General features: G+C 48.9%; 1 protein-coding gene across 3 annotated transcripts in view; it reads left to right on the top strand.

The window, feature by feature from the left end:
• SSH2 (slingshot protein phosphatase 2) overlaps window positions 1–17364 on the top strand; it is a 148211-nt gene that overhangs the window by 103471 nt on the left and 27376 nt on the right. For all 3 annotated transcript variants that reach the window (XM_074975001.1, XM_074975002.1, XM_074975000.1), the window contains 2 exons: window positions 7159–7262; window positions 12470–12534. In XM_074975001.1, the coding sequence (XP_074831102.1) occupies window positions 7159–7262; window positions 12470–12534 (169 nt within the window). The remainder of the gene's footprint in view (window positions 1–7158; window positions 7263–12469; window positions 12535–17364) is intronic.

Raw genomic sequence — 17364 nt, 5'->3', positions numbered from 1 at the left:
TCTGTCTCTCTCGCCTCCCACCCCCCCTCCACCCCCACGGTTAGTTTTAAAATAGTTTCCTCTTTGTGCTGAAGTGGTGATGGAAATGTACCTTTGCATGGGCTTGGTGTTGAGCCAGAGGTGGAGGGAATGCTCTGTGACAAAAGCAGTGTGGGCACTGGCTCATCCCTTCCCTTTCAGGAACTGAGACCTGGGGGCGGGGGGACAAACGTGGTGGTTGGTCCTGCTTCGCTTTGCATTTCTTCTGCACGCAGTGTCACGCATTCAATGTGCAGTTCTCTTCGGGTACATTATAACACCCTGCTGTATGCGGTCCTGGATTGCCCTGTCTTTCTAGCTCCGCAGCCTTGGAAAGGGGCTTGGGATTGATGATTGCTGCTCTTTCTAGCCATTGGTGGAGTGCTAGTCCCTCTCTTACGGCTTGATTTTTTTAAATCGTAGATTAAAGGAGCCTGAGCATTAGGACTGAAATTGATCTGTCGAGAAATCAAACCGATTAGAACTTGGAAGAGCAGAGTGTAAATTTTAAAGTAAATACATGTGCACTCTTGCCCACCACGTGAGTTCCAGAGCCAGGTACTGTAGCAAAATAGACGTGCTTCTTCTGAGAGGAAAGCATGGTCTGGTACTAGGGCAGTTGACTGGGAGTCTGGGGACCTGGAAGTCTCTGCCTGACCCTTCCAGTGGCCTAGAATGTAAGTTAGGTCAAGTGCCTTCCCCTTTCAGTGCCTCCATGTCCCTTTCCCACCTTGTGTCCATCCTGTCCGCTACACACTGGCTACGCCCCTTGTGGAGGTGTTGTTTTTAGCACGCTGGGAGAGCTCTCTCGCAGCACTCTGCCGCGACCACACAAGCCACATTAAAGTGCTGCCATGGCAGCGCTTTACCATTGCCAGTGAAGACTAGCCGTAAGTAACATACATGCTAACTTGCGGGCTGCGTAGCGCTTTGTCTGCTGAATGTTGTCACTCAGTAACATATATATGCTAACTTGCGGGCTGTTTCATTTCTTGTGGGAAAGCCGTAAATGCACTGTGACTCACCTCTTGCTTTGTCAGTCCCTCTAGCTTTCTACCTCCCTTCTCTAACAATCCTAACGGCCGCCCTCTGGAGCTGCAAGGGGCAGCCCTGTGTGTGGGGCAGAGAGCTGCAGCACAAACTACCTGGAAATAGCTGCTTGTACCAGGCACGGCTCCAGCAACGTGGGCTGCTCATCGGCCCTGGCCTCCAGACTCCTCTGCCAGGCGGTGCTGTGTCCCCAGAGATGGCCTTTAGGGAAATCTTCTCTTGCTGGGCAGCTTACAGGCCTCCATGGTTACAGCATAACTCCATTGTCACAGTGACCTAGAGCTACCCCTGACTTGGCACAGAAATAGAAGGGCAGCCTCTTGTCTTGCAGGGCAGTTGCTCTCCATATTGGCCACAGTTTCCAAACCATTTCTGCAGAGCCCAAGCGAATGATGTCATAGACTAGCAAAGAAACTTGGCATTTTTCTATAAACACAGGGTGGGGGAGGGTATTCAAATATAAAATATCTGGAATCCCCATTTTTAGAAAAGGACCTCTGAACAATAAGCTCTGCTTTCAATAAACTGTCACGCGGGTCCCCTTCCTGACTGCCCCACGGCACTTGTGGTTAGTGGGCTGACAAAGCCTGGGGGCTTTGTCTTTTGCAGAGCAGCTTGGTTCAGAGCGCCTGCCACCATAAGAGGAGAGGGGAAGTCTTCCCTCCGCCACCTCTTGCTGCACCTTTCATAGTGGCTGTTTCAGTCCCCCGTCAGGTGGGCTGCTTTGGTAAGTGCCTGACTAAGGGCTGGTCCAGACAAAGCCCGCTGGAAGGAAGCTGCTCTGATGAATAAGCAGAACTGATGGGAGAGCTCTCCTCCGACTCTCAATAGGCTCATTAAGTGTTTATTGGTATTAGACGTTGCCAGAAGCAGCCCAGGTGCCTCCCTGATTTCCTTGCTTTGCTTTAGAGCAGCTGTTTTCCTTCTTTATAAAGCACCATCCATAAAGATGCATTTTGCACTGTTTTGTGCTGGGGGGATGCAGTAGGAAGTGGGGGCAGCAGCAGAAGCCGTACGAGTTGTCCTGGTGTCCCAGTCAGATGGCCAGGAGAGCGGGTAAAGTGCTTTGGAAATGGAAAGTTCTCTGGAAGCACTAAATACCTGTTCACAGTACAGTGAAAACACGTGGCTCTCCTTAGCGGTGTATTTGGAGCTGTGGCCAGCTTGCACGTGTAACGAATGAATAACACTGAGCATCTCGGGCATCATCTCAGGTGGGGAGAAGTAGGTTTTTGTATGGCCTGGGAGTGGTGGCTGGCTGCGTGGCTGACATCCTATTTAAAAACAAACTGTGCACTGAGGGCCCCAAGCCCGGTGAGGGGTGAGTTTGGTGACTCCCGAGATAGGTGAGGGCAAAAAGGCCAGGACGAGCCAGGTCCCTCAAGATTCCCACCCCCACATTCCAGGGTGAGCTGGAGCTCTTGCGGGATTTGGCATGAGATTTGGAGCCCTGTGTTCAGGGCCACTTCCAGTTTGCTGGTTTCCAGCACTCAGCCCGCCTGCCCTCCCTCCCTTATCTAGGTCACTGCAGACTCTTGTGGCTGGGCACAGATGTTTCTCCAAACAACCAGGTTTGTCTGAGGCAGGCTGAATTTTTCACCTTCCTTGCAGCGAAACCTAGGGGTTGGGTTTAGGGCACCGGGAGGGTGGGATTGTCCCCCTTGGAGGGCACGGCTTGGTCCTATGTGAGAGTCATTTAGTTGCAATTTGTGGCTGCTCCAGTGCCGGAAGTCATTGATTTAGGCTCCGGATCCAAGAAGGTAACATCCTGAGGGCATCTCCTGACCAGATGGGGGGGCAACATATCTTTCCCCTGGGGACAAATGGAAACCAGAGGCAGGGATGCTGCCATAGAGGGACTGCCCTACCAATGGGCTTTATGGCGGTGCCCAAAAAAGGGGGATCCTATGGGCAAGTGGAGGTGATAACCTCCTAGTGTGGTGGTTGGCTCCCCCTGTGGTGGGAGCACCCCAGGAATTGGCAGAGAGTGAGAGTGGCTTCCCTGGGCCATCCCTGCCGGGAGCCTTGGACACCATTTGACTAATAGAGTTGTGGCCTGGTTAACCCGACCATGTCGTCTTTTCCTTCGTGCCGTGAGCACCCCAATGAATGGCAGGCGTGTTTCTCCCAGCACCTGGGAAGGCATCAGTAGTACCTTCGTTAAGCTGGCTGGTTTACAGAGCATCATCTTTTCAGGACAGTGCAGTTTTAGCCAGTCCCTCAACGACATAGTGAAATACATGTTCTAGGCGCAGTGAGCAGCATTCTCGTAATGTAACCAACAGCCAGCCCTTAAAATACGAACAAGGAAGTATGCAAGGTGCTTTGGTTCCTTACTTCCACTTACCTTCTGGGGGATGTTGGGAAGGGAAATCACTGACCAGTTGGTGCCCTGTAAGTAAAAGTCTGTTAATGTGGCCCATGGGGCACATTCTCTGTCTCTAAGCAGAAGTGTGACTTGTCTTGGTGACACTTTCCTCCAAATCGTGGTCTGGTGAGCTGCGTTTGTTGACCCATAAAAGGGTGGAACAAGGTAGCATGCAGTACTAAGGTCCTGGTCTCATGAGACTCCGGAAACTTACTGCATTCTTGGTTTAACTTACAAATATTAAACAGAGGTCAGGGAGGAAATGAAAGGAACGAGATTCTCAGCAGCGATGTGATGGTACTGGATGGAAAGAGCTCACGAGCCATTGGTCAGGGCTGGCCTCTCCTTTTAAAAATGAGAGTTCCAAATGAAGTGAGAGCAAGTGTTGGGAAACCAGCGAGTCTCCCTCCTATGAGGTCACACTGAGCTGCCCTTTTGTCACACTGCTGCCCTCAACAGCTGTGTGGATTGTTTAGAAATTGACTCCTGTGTAGGGTGGTGTCAGCTGTGTCTCTTGTGCAGGCAGTTATCAATGATTTTATTTATTGATTGGGCTGGGTGGAAGGCCACCTGTGATAAGATGTGCATGATTGCTGCAAAAAACTCTTCCCTGGCCATTAAATCAGGGAGAAAGGTGGGGATGTGATGGTTTAATAGAGTGACTATGTGATTTGCTTCTGTCGTTGTGAGTTCCCCTTGCCTTTGAGTGAGTTGTTACCTTCACTGATGCCTGCCCTGTCAGCAGCTTTGTTCTGGTTACTTGATCTTCCTGCTGCACAGAACCAATCTGTTTTTCCACATTCTTAAAAACCTGCTTTCTGCCTCTCTGACTGGAGACTGTATTCCCTTCTGAGACATGCACACGTCTCCTTGGCCCATGCAGCACCTCTATGATTAACGCTCCAGCTCTCACCGATTAAGCAGGCTGATAGTTGTCCTGAAACACTGACCCAAACTGCGCAAAAATAGCGAAGGTGGCAAAGCCTCTGAAGGACAGTGGCATACCTGCTCTCCACGCCTGTAGCTGTGCAGCACCCCTCTGGTTCAGGCAGGCACCAATCCCAGAGGAGTAAGAACTAGAAATGCCAGAAACCATTTTTTAATGGTATCTAGTAAACATGCGGAACTGTGTGTTCCTTCTCTGCCTGTTCCCCCCAGCGATAAATATCAACTGCCTTTTTCCCCTCAAGAATCCCTGTTCGTACTGTACAGAGCATGGGACCATAGAATAGACGAGGGCTGGAGAACATTCTCGTCCCTGGAAGACTAATACCGATATGACTGAATCATATAAGCAAATAGGTTTTAATTCAGTGTTTGAGCTGCCCAGCCCTCCACGTGCGTTCGTCTTAATCCCCTAAAAGTATCTTCAGAAATGGTCACGTTAAGTCAACCTTCTAGGGAAACAGGCACAGGTGGAGTGGGAGGCCAATATCAGTGGCTGGGTGTGCTGGTTAAATGGTTGCTGAGAAGACTGTCTGTGCCCGTTTCACTTTTTTCTAGTGAAGCAGGAAACCTTCAATCGCGTCTGACAGTCCTTTTGAGATGAAGCTGCAGTGGGCAGAGGAAGGGGGAAAGTAATTCCTTTATCGTTAGCAGCTATTGCTCTCCTATAATCTCATTTGATGGAGTGGCTCAGCATAGCAGAGAACTGTGCTTTATCCACACGATCTCTAGCTGGTGGGTCAGCAGCCTTGTTCAGCAACCTGTTCTTCTAATGGCAAAATCAGAAACACACTTCTGTGAAGCATGAAGCCAATACAGACTCTGGAAAAAATGTAGTTATGGGGAAGTGAGGCCCGGCAGGAGGATTTTACAAAATAAGTGGTTTCAAGATAACTGAACATTTTCTTGGTAGGTCCAAAGTGTACTTCAGGGCATTGTGTAGCCTAAAGGCTTTGTAGAGAACATAATTGTCATATGGTGCCAGCAGAGCTGTTGGCTAAAATTCTTGTCCTGGGAGGATCTGAGGGACTGTCTTTTCATGAGAAAACATCTGTTCCGCATGTCCAGTGATGCATCTTTAATTTAACACAATAACGATTCTTGATTCTTTTTTATCTAGGAAGAATTTTTCTTCCTCTTGAAATTCTGGTGTTTTGGACCAGCACACTAAGGAGCTGGCAAGTCATGGGCTAAAAGGAAAAGGCCCCTGGGGAAGTGTACAACTGCCAGGGTGAAAAAGCATAGCACAGTGGAGGGAGCTCTGGGCTCAGGTGCTCCCTTGAGATGTCTCTACAAAGAGAGTTCCTACTTCGGGTGCCATTCGAGGGCAGGGGCAATCCACTCTTCCCATGGGAGTGTGTGGAGTTAGAGCAGAGATGAGAAGGCTTGTATTTACTGAAACTTACTCTTGCAAAGCAGTCAGGATATCCAGCAGTAAGGCCTCTGTTCAGGAAAGCACTTGTGCACATGCTGGTCCCATTGACCCTTGGCACTGGATGACAACTGAATTCTCTACAAAGCCTTTTTCTTCAGTGTGGCTTAAGCAAGTGCTTAACTGTACACATGTGCTTAAATGCTTTCATGAATCAGGTTGCTAAGACAGCCCTTTGGTCTGTCCACCGTTGTGAAGAGGAAGTATGCGCGAAGGGTGCTAACTTGGCATGGGTTAGCTTTTATCCATTTCTTGTAACTTTTTTCATTTTCTTCAAATATGTGGAGGGGTTTTGTGTTGTTTAACTTCCATTTCATTACCCCAGCCTTTGAGAGGAGAATTGCAAACTGTTGTATTTAACTTGAGAAAGGCACGTAAAGAGGCTATTAGTCTCTTGGGTGAATGAACCCAGCGAGCTGGTTTCTCATGGAAGGCATGGAGCCTTTGTGCACAATGGCAGGGACTCTCATATCCTGTCTAGAACGTGCATAGTTCATCCTGTTACTCTAGCGTTGTCGTTTTGGATTTACTGCTTTTGAATGTTTTTGTGGGGTTTCCCCTTTCAGTTCGGAGTAAAACAGGTGCCCCAAGCTCTGTGTACCAGGATGACTTAATCCCAGCAGAGTGGTGCTAAGAATCATGTTTTCCTCAATGAACTACAGCAGACGTATGTTTTATAAAAGAAGACTACTTAGAGTTTTCGTAACATAAAATCTTTTTCAGAGGAGGGTCTCAATCTCTGTGTAGCTACTTCAGCAGTGCACTTCATTCTTCATGTCACTTGATTTAAGGGCAAAGTCAAGCCAATGAAAGGTGTCTTAAAGTAACAGCATTATGATTTTGCTTTTAATTTATTTGGGTCTCTTCATGAGTCAATTATCCTGAATCATCAGACAATAGAGTTTTATGGTCCATTAATCTGTTGTACGGACTGATGGTCCTTCAGCTAACTACGAAAGCAAGGCATCTGTTACTATGGGGCATCAGCTATCTCTCTGAACAACAAAGCACAGGATTCACCAAATCCATTACATTATGGATTTCAAGCACTGATATACATATTGCCATGTGGAAATGTCTATCAGATGTCTAGATTTCCAAATCAAAAACCCCTCTTAGGGCACTGCTACAGTTTGTTTATGTACCATTGCTCTCAATAACCCTACACATATGACTCACTTACGTTCATGCTGTGAACCCTGCAGTATTTCTAGAGGGGAAAGAAACGAATTGTCCCTCACCAGCACAATGGTTTGGGTTTAAGTATCTTCCCTGTTCAGGGCCCTTGTTTGTCATGGTGCTTTCTCTCCTTGCTACTGGCTCATTGGTTTTCTTGCCCTTGCAGCATCAGCGAAAGCTTCCTCACTGTGAAAGGTGCGGCTCTCTTCCTGCCCCGAGGAAATGGGTCGTCTACCCCCAGAATCAACAACAGGCGCAACAAGCATGCAGGTAAATACACCGCCTCTGTTTACATCTGACAGCCCGGATTTTCCTACTGCCTGGTCCCTTAAATTCTCCTCTTTGGGATGGTGCGCCAACCTACCAAAGCCATGCTAGTGCAGCTCTTGGCTTTCATCTCGGACGGCTGCTACGCTTCATGTTGGTAGACCTGAGGGTCCTAGTAATATAAACTTGAATGCAGCAATCCCTTCCCAACAAAATCCAAAGCTCTCAGTCTCTTTTCACCAAAGTGGTGATTTAGGGAAACGATTGTGACAGTACGTCGATGTGGTCACTGGTTCTACATAAACAGCTGAATTGCCAAGGATGCAAACTCTTCCCATCCAGTAACATTACTGAAAGTGCATTAGTGCAAATATGTCTGCCCCAAAGGATGATATCCTGCATTAGTAATGTATCCAGTAACCTTTTTATTGGGGTCCATATGCAAAGATTGGTGCATAACGTCCAGAACCTGGGATAATCTGGGATGAGTAACTGCTCTCCTTGGTCTGTAAACAGCTTGTTTACTGACAGCAAAAATAAAGACCTTCTAATTCTGAGTGGTGGTGGGAAGTATTAGGAGTCTATGTTAATGTGTCTTTTATTCAGATAGATTGGTGTACTGAATGATAATATGAAGCGAGTCAGAATTCCACCCTCTTTGAAGCTTGATTTGTCTTCTGTTTTGATCCTTTGTTGGAAAAGTCAGTCTCTGAATAATGAAACCCAAATGCTGCAGGGAAGAGGGTTGCTCAGTGCGTACATGGTGCTGATTCATGGATGGCACTTTACAGGCATCAGCGTCTCTGGTTTTTTTCTTCCTTCTTTAAACAATCTCTGCAAGGGGACATATAATGTTGAGAACTTGAACTTCCTCTGGGTCAGAGACAAAAACCAGAGAGGCTGGATTCAACTTTGTCCTTACCAAAAAACGACCACCCAAAAGAGTGACTTCAGTTGGTTCCAGCCACGATTTCCATGGCACTGTCGTGTTGTTAGAATGTCACCCAGCTGCACACCCTGCAGAACCAAAGAGATGATCGATGAGAGTCTCCACGCATGCACCCCGCCCCAACTCCCAATGGTAACACTTCTAAGGAAGAAGTCAGGAGTCAGCAAATTCTTTCCCCTCACCCCCTGGCCAAAACCGTGGTAGGAGCAGTAGCTGAGCTATGGGAGGCTGGGGTGGGGCATATGAAACCCCTGCCTTTGAAAGAAAATATAATGGGCTGAACGTTGGTTTAAAGCCAGTCTCTCTGGCTGAGGATTTAAGTGATTCTGTCTGTGGTATGTAAGTGGGGCCAGCATCTTTTAGAACTAATCCCTTGACCTGTCTCTTTTTTCACTCTCCAAAGTACTCTGCACAGTTACAGCCCAAGTTTCTGCTTGACATATGCTCTATTAGCTTTACCGTGCGGAGAGGATCATCTTTTATCCCAGCTGGATGGAATTCAGGTGTGATCCTGGCCAAACTAGATCATGCAGTGGTAGCATAAACAGAAGTACGGCTCTCTGGTGCCCAGACTCCATGTGTTAGAGCAGACTTCCAAAAGGTTCGCGGTCTTAGGTCAGGGGTACAGTTGCCTGAGTAAGAAAACACTCATGCAGTGAATATGGAGTCTGCAGAGATCAGATTTCTGCAAGGGCGAACCTGCTTTGGGGAGATCACTTGCAGTAATTGTATTTTGTATTCTAGGAGGCAGCGTGACCTATAGGATAGAGCACTGGATTGGGAGTCAGTTGACCTGGGTTTTGTTCTGGTCCCTACATACTTGTGTTGTTTGTTTATATTCATCCTTTGTAATTTGACCTAGTTTCTACTTTTTGTAGGACCCTTTTTTTATTTTTAGATCAGTGAAGATCTCCTGGTTAAGCCAGGGTGGTCTCTTGCCAGACTTCCCATCTTTCCTACGCCGTGGGATAGTTTGCTCTTGTGCCCTTAATAATGTCTCTTTGAAAAACTGCCAGCTGTCTTCAATTGTTTTTCCCTTTTAGACTTGCTTCCCGTGGGATCTTACCTACCAACTCCCTGAGTTTGCTAAAGTCTGCCGCCTTGAAATCCGTTCTTTATTTTGTTCTCCCTCCTACCGTTCCGCTATCATTTCATGATCACTTTCACCCACGTTCAAATTCTCAACCCATTCCTCCCTGTCTGTGTGTTACGTATCCCCTTTCATATCTGTGCACGCCGTGAAGAACGTCTGTCTGTGAGGTAGTAGTACTTGCTTTTATCGTTGCCTGGTGAAATCAGCTTCACCGCACAAGTTAGAACAGCTCTGAGCTGTACAGTCTTGGACGCAACATGGTTCCAATTTGTGAACCAGCCACTGGTGGTGAGAGGAGTATATGGACACACAACCTCCATCTCCGTTCTTGGCCTTTGCCTGGCTCCACACCAGAGCTTGCTAACCTCTGGTGCACACAGAATTCTGGCAGGCAGATTTCTTTCCCAGCCCTGAGGGAAATGGAGAACCTCTTCCCCCCCCCTCTCCCCCATTAAGCAGGAGTGGGGGAGTCCCTGCAAACAAGATATTTATTATTTTACAACAGGAAATATTTAATGCTAGCCCCATGGTTTTTTTAATAGCATCACCCCCAAAAGGGGGAAATTGACTAGTTGGCAGATTGGCCAGTTAAGAAAACAGCCTTCCATGCTTGGCTTCTGCCGATGGCTCCCTCTTGAGCACTGCCAGGTGGTGCCTGGCAAAATCCCCTTTGTGAAGGGAGCTAACGTGTATTCTTTTGGACTCTGTGAATGCGGCTTCCCAAGATGTAAACACCCAAGGTGATGTGGCTACTTAAAGTTAGAAAAGTCCAATTTCCCATCCTGGCTGGTAGCTTGTACCCCACCTGCCAGCCCGGTTTAAACAAAATCAGTCCTGTGTTACCACCGTGCCCTGCTGGGGGTTGTGTTAGAGATGTGGCAGCTGCCCTGGAAATGCCAGTGGTGCCAGTCCGACAGGGCCTGATAACAGGGTAACATGGTGTACTCCTCTGCCCAGGTCCCGCTCAGCATTTTGGGATGTGTAACGGCTGGTGTTTGCGTCGCTCACATGGGGCGTGTAAGGGGAGTGAAGCTGGCCAGGGATGTTGTATCTCTCTCTGGCGTAAAGTTTAAAGCCTCCACCAGGGTTGAGTGGGCTGTTGGCCAACAGGGAAATTTGGGGAAATACAGAAAATCTCCCTCCATATCAGAAGGATAAAATGTCTCCCCAACTGGCCACTCAGAGTCTCCTAGGGAGAGAAACCTGCTCGGCAACTTGCTCTGTCTTTCCTTGAAGTCAGCAGCTGGGAGGGAAGCTAGCAATATCAGGTACCTAGGGACTTCACCTGCTAGGTGCAGTTTGCAGCTCCAGCATGAAACAGTGGCTGATTGTTAAAGACCCTAGGGGCTGTAGCTGTGTTTTGTCTAATCTGATCTGGAAAAGGTTTGGGGCACAGAGTATTTCATTTTCTTAGCCACTTACTGTGAGTGAAGCCCTTGTGCGCCAGGGGCATCAGACTCCAGGTGTTGCTCCTTCCAGAAGCCATCTGGAGCAAGGGAGATGTAGAACTGTCGGCACTCTGAGCTCCCCCAAGGGGAAAACGCTGTAGTCTTAACCAGTTTGTGCTAGTTCGTGTGATTCCTGATGGCTGACCGGCAGCGCCAGGAGTCTGCAGTGTTGAGAGCGAAGGGAAATCTATCTCCCAGGAACGACGAAGGTGCAGAGAGTTGTGTGTATCCCATTGATGGGCCAGTTTCACCCTGTTATCTGTGTCCAGGGCTACTTGTTGTTTAAGGAAACAATCTGCCTGCAGCAGTCTCTCAAAACTTCCAGTGACTGTCTCCTCGCTTCTCCTGCCCAGCTGAGTGCCCCTTTCCTTCCCAGTGAAACGCTGTCCTAGGACAGGCTCTTGGATCGACTCTGCAGATGCTGAAATTTGTAAGGTTGGGAGCAAGCTCCAAGCTTCCCCTTCCTGTTTGCCCTCTTCCTGTGTCTCCCCACCCCCACAAAGGCCTTGTATTCAAGTCCCTTTTGGTGGAGGGGGCCAGATGCTGCCACTAGATCTCTTCAGCACTACGGGTGACGGGGAGCCGTTCTGGAGCAGTGTAAGGTACCCGCCCAAGGACCGGCTGCAATATTTCTCCAGTTCTCCCAGCCCCTGCCTTCTTGGAAACCTAGGGGCCCCAGATTCCCTGCATGGCAGTGCAGTATGCTGTCACTAGGAGGCACTGGACTAAGGTTTCCGTAACCTTTAATGTCCACAAGACTTTATAGTGCTGATCACTTGCTCCACTGAAACCTTTGTCCTTCCCTAAGGAGCTGGTTAACTAGTCTAAGTTTTCCATCTGCGTGAGAAAGGAGAGGGTGGAAGAATGGAACCCTGTTCCTCTGCGGTAGCTGCTACCTGGCAGGCCGCTGGTCCGCTCCCTGGGGTTGCAGGTGACTTTTCCAGGTGGCTGTTGCAGAGAGGGTCTCTTTCTGGAGGCTGTGTTGCTCGCTGACGTTTCATAGAGTGAGGTGCTTGCTGGAGACACATCCCTCTTTCTCCATGTGCTGAGCAGCTGCACTGCTGCAAATTCTCCCTCCAAGGAAGTGCAAAGGGAATAGATTTAGGCCGGGAATTAATCTGGGTTTGGTTTGTGAATGCCTGCTGTCTTGGGAACGTGTGCTACTCCACTCACTTTCTTATTAACAAGCTTCTAATGTATTGAGCAGCTGGGATAGCGCCTTCATCCTTTCTCAGTGTCCCCAATAAACCAGTAGCTCGCATTTCCAGCTAACATTAATGGCTGTCCTGATAATCCCTGGTGGGCAGCCCGGGAACCTGTTGTGTGGGGGTTGCTCTATGCAAGGTGTGGATTGTACATTGTGGGGTTACCTGAGACAGAATGCAGTCACGGGGCTGGGTGAGCTAAATGGGACAACCCAGATGTGGGACCCACAAGACTAGAATGTGGCTGGGACATAAAGGGAGTGTTCAGAGGTGTCCTGGAACAGGGCTAAGAGGGACAAACATTACCCAGAGAGCCTGGTAAGATCAGGCCAGGTAATGGCACAGAGCAAAGAGCTGACGAGAGAGAGAGAGAGACGCTAGTCACTTCAGTGCAAAGACAGGTGGAGCTGGCTGCAGCCAGGACAGCACCTGCCCAGGGGATGTTTGAGATGCCAGGAGGTAGGACATGACTAAAAGTGTTTATGTGCATCCTCACCTTTCCCTCTCTTCTTCAGGGGATCTCCAGCAGCACCTGCAGGCCATGTTCATCCTGCTCCGCCCTGAAGACAACATTCGACTGGTAGGTTGGCTGTTTGATTTATGATAAATAATCTGTGACGGATACTGTGTGGCTAGGTTCCATTGAGAGGTGCTGCAGAGTGACCAATGAAAGCTGCAGTACGTATCCATTTCAGAGGCTTTGCTATCGAAATCCAGGAACTTGTTTACAGCCCAGACGTTCACAAGGGAAAGGTGCAGTCAGCTCGCTGATTTGTCCAGTGAGACAAGGAGTTGGACAATGTTTTGACTCAAGGGTTTTGTGTACATTTGGTGACTCATGTCCTGAGCACCTGTGGTCATTAAAGATCCTGTAGCAATTGTCATAAGAATTAAGAACATTACTCTGGTGTCTAAATTGCTGATTATTAAGGCTATGATTTAGTCAAGGATATTTTTAGTACAAGTCATGGACAGGTCATGGGCAATAAACAAAAATTCATGGTCCATGACTTGTACTATAAATACCCGTGACTAAATCTTTGTGGGGGCGGGGTGTTGTTGCGGTTGGAGTGCCCGGGTGTGGGGAGCATTGCTGGGGGGGGGGGGCAGGGGGGCAGTGGCACCAGCTGCTGACAGCAGCTGCTCCGGCTGTCCTGGGACCGCTGCTGGGGGCCCGCCTAGGGACTGCTGCTCAGGCGGTCCCCAGGGCCAGCTGCACCGGCCACTGCTCAGGCAGTCCCCGGGACTGCTCCAGCAGCAGCCGTTGCCGTTGGCAGCAGGGCTGCCCGAGCAGCTTGCCCTAGAGCCAGCCACACTGGCCGCTGCAGAAGTCACGGAGGTCATGGAAGGTCACGGAATCCGTGACTTCTACAGCCTCCATGACAGACACAGAGCCCTACTGATTACATCTAGCCTACCTGAAATACCCCCCTGTAGTCATTGGGGTTCTCATCTTCCCTTTCTACATCATTGCATGGTGTTACTGTGGGCTGTTGAACAGCTGCCATGTACTACCCCAGATGTGACTGCATTTCCTTAGTGGGAGAAGTAATCCCTGTATGGCTCTTGCCTATATTGCCGTGGTGTTATAAGCAAAGACTTGTTGGTTAGTTAGCACATTGAGATCCTCAGTTGAAAGATGCTATGGAACTGAAGTGGTGGCGTTAGTAACTTTGTCCTGGATGCCTCCAGAAACAGAAGAGTGGTGGCCGGAGGGACTGGCAATATCTAAACATTTCACAGATCTTCATTGGCTCTCTTGTCATACATTAGCATTGATGGGCTCTCTTGTGTTGTCTGGGTTCATCTCTTGAATCTGCCACAGCAGTTTATTCCCCATCAGGGTGAGCCAAGCACCAGGAGAGACGTTCCAGCACTGCTGTTTGTAGTTTCCTCCTGGCTTTCCCTGTAGCTGGATTTTCCTTACGCACATGACAGGAAAGCAGCTGATGTGACTGCAAAGCACATTCAGTTTAAAAAGGAGACTGGCAAGTGCTTTGCAATTGCAGGTGGAATAACCCAGCCCAAACAAGCCAGAGGCCAGTGCAGAAGGCCATGAACATGCAGAGCACTCACATCCCAGAGGGCCCTTGGCACCTTGCAGCTTGGGGCCCAAAGTCAGAATGCTTGTGGCTATCGAGCATGCGTTCCTCAGCAGTACTGCTGGCTGCGCTCTGCGCTGTGAGACCAGGTTGCCCTGTTAACAGCCGAATAAGGACGGTAGGCTAAGACACACCCGCAGCCTTTTGTGTGGCCTTCCGTTCGGAATGCTAGTGTCTTGCTTGAGGCTGAGGTCAGAAGTCCATCTGAATTGAATTGATTCCTGACAAATGAAGGGTGCACAGAGCTGTAAGAGACTCATTACAATAGTACATTCAGCTGAGACTTGTCTTGTAAAGAGCATAAAACCCCACTTCTCTTCTTGTGTGTTGGCTGCTGCTCTTTGGAGGGGCAGCATTACTTTTTAGAGGACAGCTGAAGAGTCTGCGTTTGGTCCTGTTGGAGCAATTGGCAGAATTCTCAGGGACTTCAAGGGGAGCAGGATTGGGCCCTTTAATAGACCAGTGTAAGACCAGTAGCAGGAAGGCAATGGGTTAAGTTGTACAAGAACCTTCTGGAATGTGGAAGAATGTAGAAATTGGGCAGCTGGCTTTTAAACTTGTTCTGTATCCAAACCAAATTTCTAGCTTATAAATTCCCATGGTCCTGTCGTAGGCATTACAAGTTTCTTTACTCTCTATCCAGGTGATGGGTAAGGCCTCTGTATTGGCTTTGGACCTCCATAATGTGCTTCCATGTGGGTGGCTAAATACTGCATGATGTCATTTGTGGTCAAAAAAGCTTGCAGGTGAGGGGAAAGCTGTGTTGTAATCACAACATGTTGTCTATAGACAGACCCTGGTTACAGGAAGAGCTGCCATAGATTTTATATTACCAGAATGTAGGTCAGTTTCTCAATTTGAGAAGAGAACATCCTCTCGCATGGATCGGCTGGTGAGAGGTCCCAGTGACTCTGCGTAACCCACTATTGCTAGGACAGCCATGTCGGTGGGGTGGGTAGTAATTGATGCAACTGATTCTGTCGTGCTTCATTGTGGCATCACTGCCATTGGTCGAGAATGAGCTCCCAGTTTGGAGGAGGAGATTGGGAATTGCAGCTCCCTCACAAGCAAGTTGAGACTCTGATTGTTTGTGAATTGCTTTGAGATCCTCTGGTGTCACCTGGTTTAGAAGTGCAGAGCTAATTATTGGTTATTCCAGTCAATTTAGCGAAACAGATTGCCTCATAGCTGCACCCACACTGGCTGTCAGCGGGAGCGGGGGTATTAAATGCTGATCCTCAAAAGTCAGTTTCTCTTAATCATTCCTGTGAAAATCCTGTCTCAGCAACTTGAGGCCATGTGACCTTTGGCACCTGCTTGGGCAGCCCTGCTCTAAAGGGTCTTACATTAAAGCCATACAGCTAATTACAGCTACCTAGATTGGTTTAGTGAAGTAAATTAGATTACACTAATCCTCTGGCTGCAGACAAGCCTCAGGAGCCTCTGACAGGTCCCTGGGCACAGGGTGGTTATTGTGCTGTTCACTGCTTGCTCACTCCACTTTCAGGCAGTTCTCTCTGTTTTATCCTATGGGGTTTGTGTCCTAATATGGGTGAAAAAATTGAACCACCAAGACCTTGGTTGTCCTCTGCTCTTTGGGGTCAGAATCAACTGTTTCCTCTGCAATCTGCTGTCAACTGCTAGTCCTAGAAGTCACCCCCTTTGGCTGCAATCCCGTCTGGAAGGGCTGGCCTGCAGAAACGCAAACTCATGTCCCTCCTTCTTAAGGAATGAGAAGGCAAATCAGGCTGGCTCTGGTGTGACTCCTTCCGAGTAGAGTGGGGTGAGGGCACCTCTCCCACCATGCAGTGTGTCTTCCAGTCTGCCTGCACCCCATCACACTGCAAGCTGGGTGCCTTGTCGTGGTTCTACTCTGCTGTAGTGTTGGATAGGTCTGGTCTAGTGGTGGCTGAAATGCCAGTCATGCCTCTCTGCCAGCGGTTGCTCCTGCTACAACACTGGGAGGCTTCACTGATGCTGCTCATGTAGACAAGGCTTTTCTCATCCTCATTGGCTCCCCATGGCTCACTGAAAAGTTCAGGAAGCGGTGTAACAGTGCAAATGTAAACACTCAGATTCTGGGCGAGATTAGACTGCCCAAAGCAAACACACCACCCAATAGATCATAATTAAGACATCTCCTCCCTAATGGCATCCCAGTCTATCTTTAATTGGGTTTCTGTGACTAAAATAACTGCAGATGTCTTGGGACCGAGTCCAAAAGCACTAAAAGCAAAAGGAACTGCCTCCCACAGATCCATATAGGTGAACCTGGCCTAGCCAAATGCACTCTGTCTGCGTTCCGTCCCCTTGGCACGCCTCAGCTAATCAACTTCTGATCTTACGGAGACTTGCGTAGGTCATTTGAATGTAGTTCCTCTTGGTTTCTTGTTACTGTACCGGGCTCTGTGATGCAGCCTTCCTGGATCTTGCCGGCTTGCCTCTCTCGCGGTCAGCGCTTGTCAAAAGCACGCGGGAAGGCTGCTGCCTGAGTTTCACCAGCTGTGCTGGGTTTAGGGACAGAGTGGGGGAGAGAATCAACTAGTCAGTCAATCGTTTAAAGAAATGATTTAAATAAGATACCAGTCCGTTCTTCTCGGTATATTTGCAGGTCCCTGTGCTCAAAAAGGGTTGTGCCTGGAAGGGGGCGGGAGCAATTAAACATAATGGCATCCAGCCTCGCTGGTCTGTGGATGTGGAGTTCGGAAACAAGCTTTTCCCCGCAGCTCTAGGAAATGAGCATTATTTCTGCACAGGGAAGGGTACAGTTACAGAGTTGTGTGGGCTCAGAAGCCCAGCAAGGGACCGTGGATTGATTTAGACTCCTGGGATCTGCCCACCTGTCTGTGAAGTTGGTCGAGAGGCTTTTCGGAATTACCATAATTCAGTGAGGATAGCTTCAGGGAAGGACCCATTTCTCTGAAGTGCTGCTTAACTTCTGGGTGGTGCTGAGCCCCCTCTGTGCCATCGGTTTCAGAGCACGCCGCACCTCCTAGGACTAACTATGCCAACTTGCTCAGAGGACTGTGGCAGCTGTCCCCAGGTACTGCTGGCAATAGTGTTTGAATGCAAGCTGGATGAACAGGGCACGTCTGCAGGCGAGTGCTTGGTGGGTGTAAGGGGCAGATCCTGGCTCCCGAGAGAGCTGAGAGAATGGTTCTCCTTTCTCTCTTTGCGGCAGTGCTGTGTACCCAGAGTGGAGGCTCTGGTCTTCTGTGCTGGTGCAAAAGGCCTTGCTGCTTGCTGTGCCAAACATCAGCATGGAGTGATGCTTTGTAGAGTCTCACTGCACGTTTCACTGGCTTTAC

Source organism: Natator depressus, chromosome 17, assembly GCF_965152275.1.
Source record: "Natator depressus isolate rNatDep1 chromosome 17, rNatDep2.hap1, whole genome shotgun sequence".
Taxonomy (NCBI): Eukaryota; Metazoa; Chordata; order Testudines; family Cheloniidae; genus Natator; species Natator depressus.
This window is presented reverse-complemented; position numbering and strand designations above follow the sequence as displayed.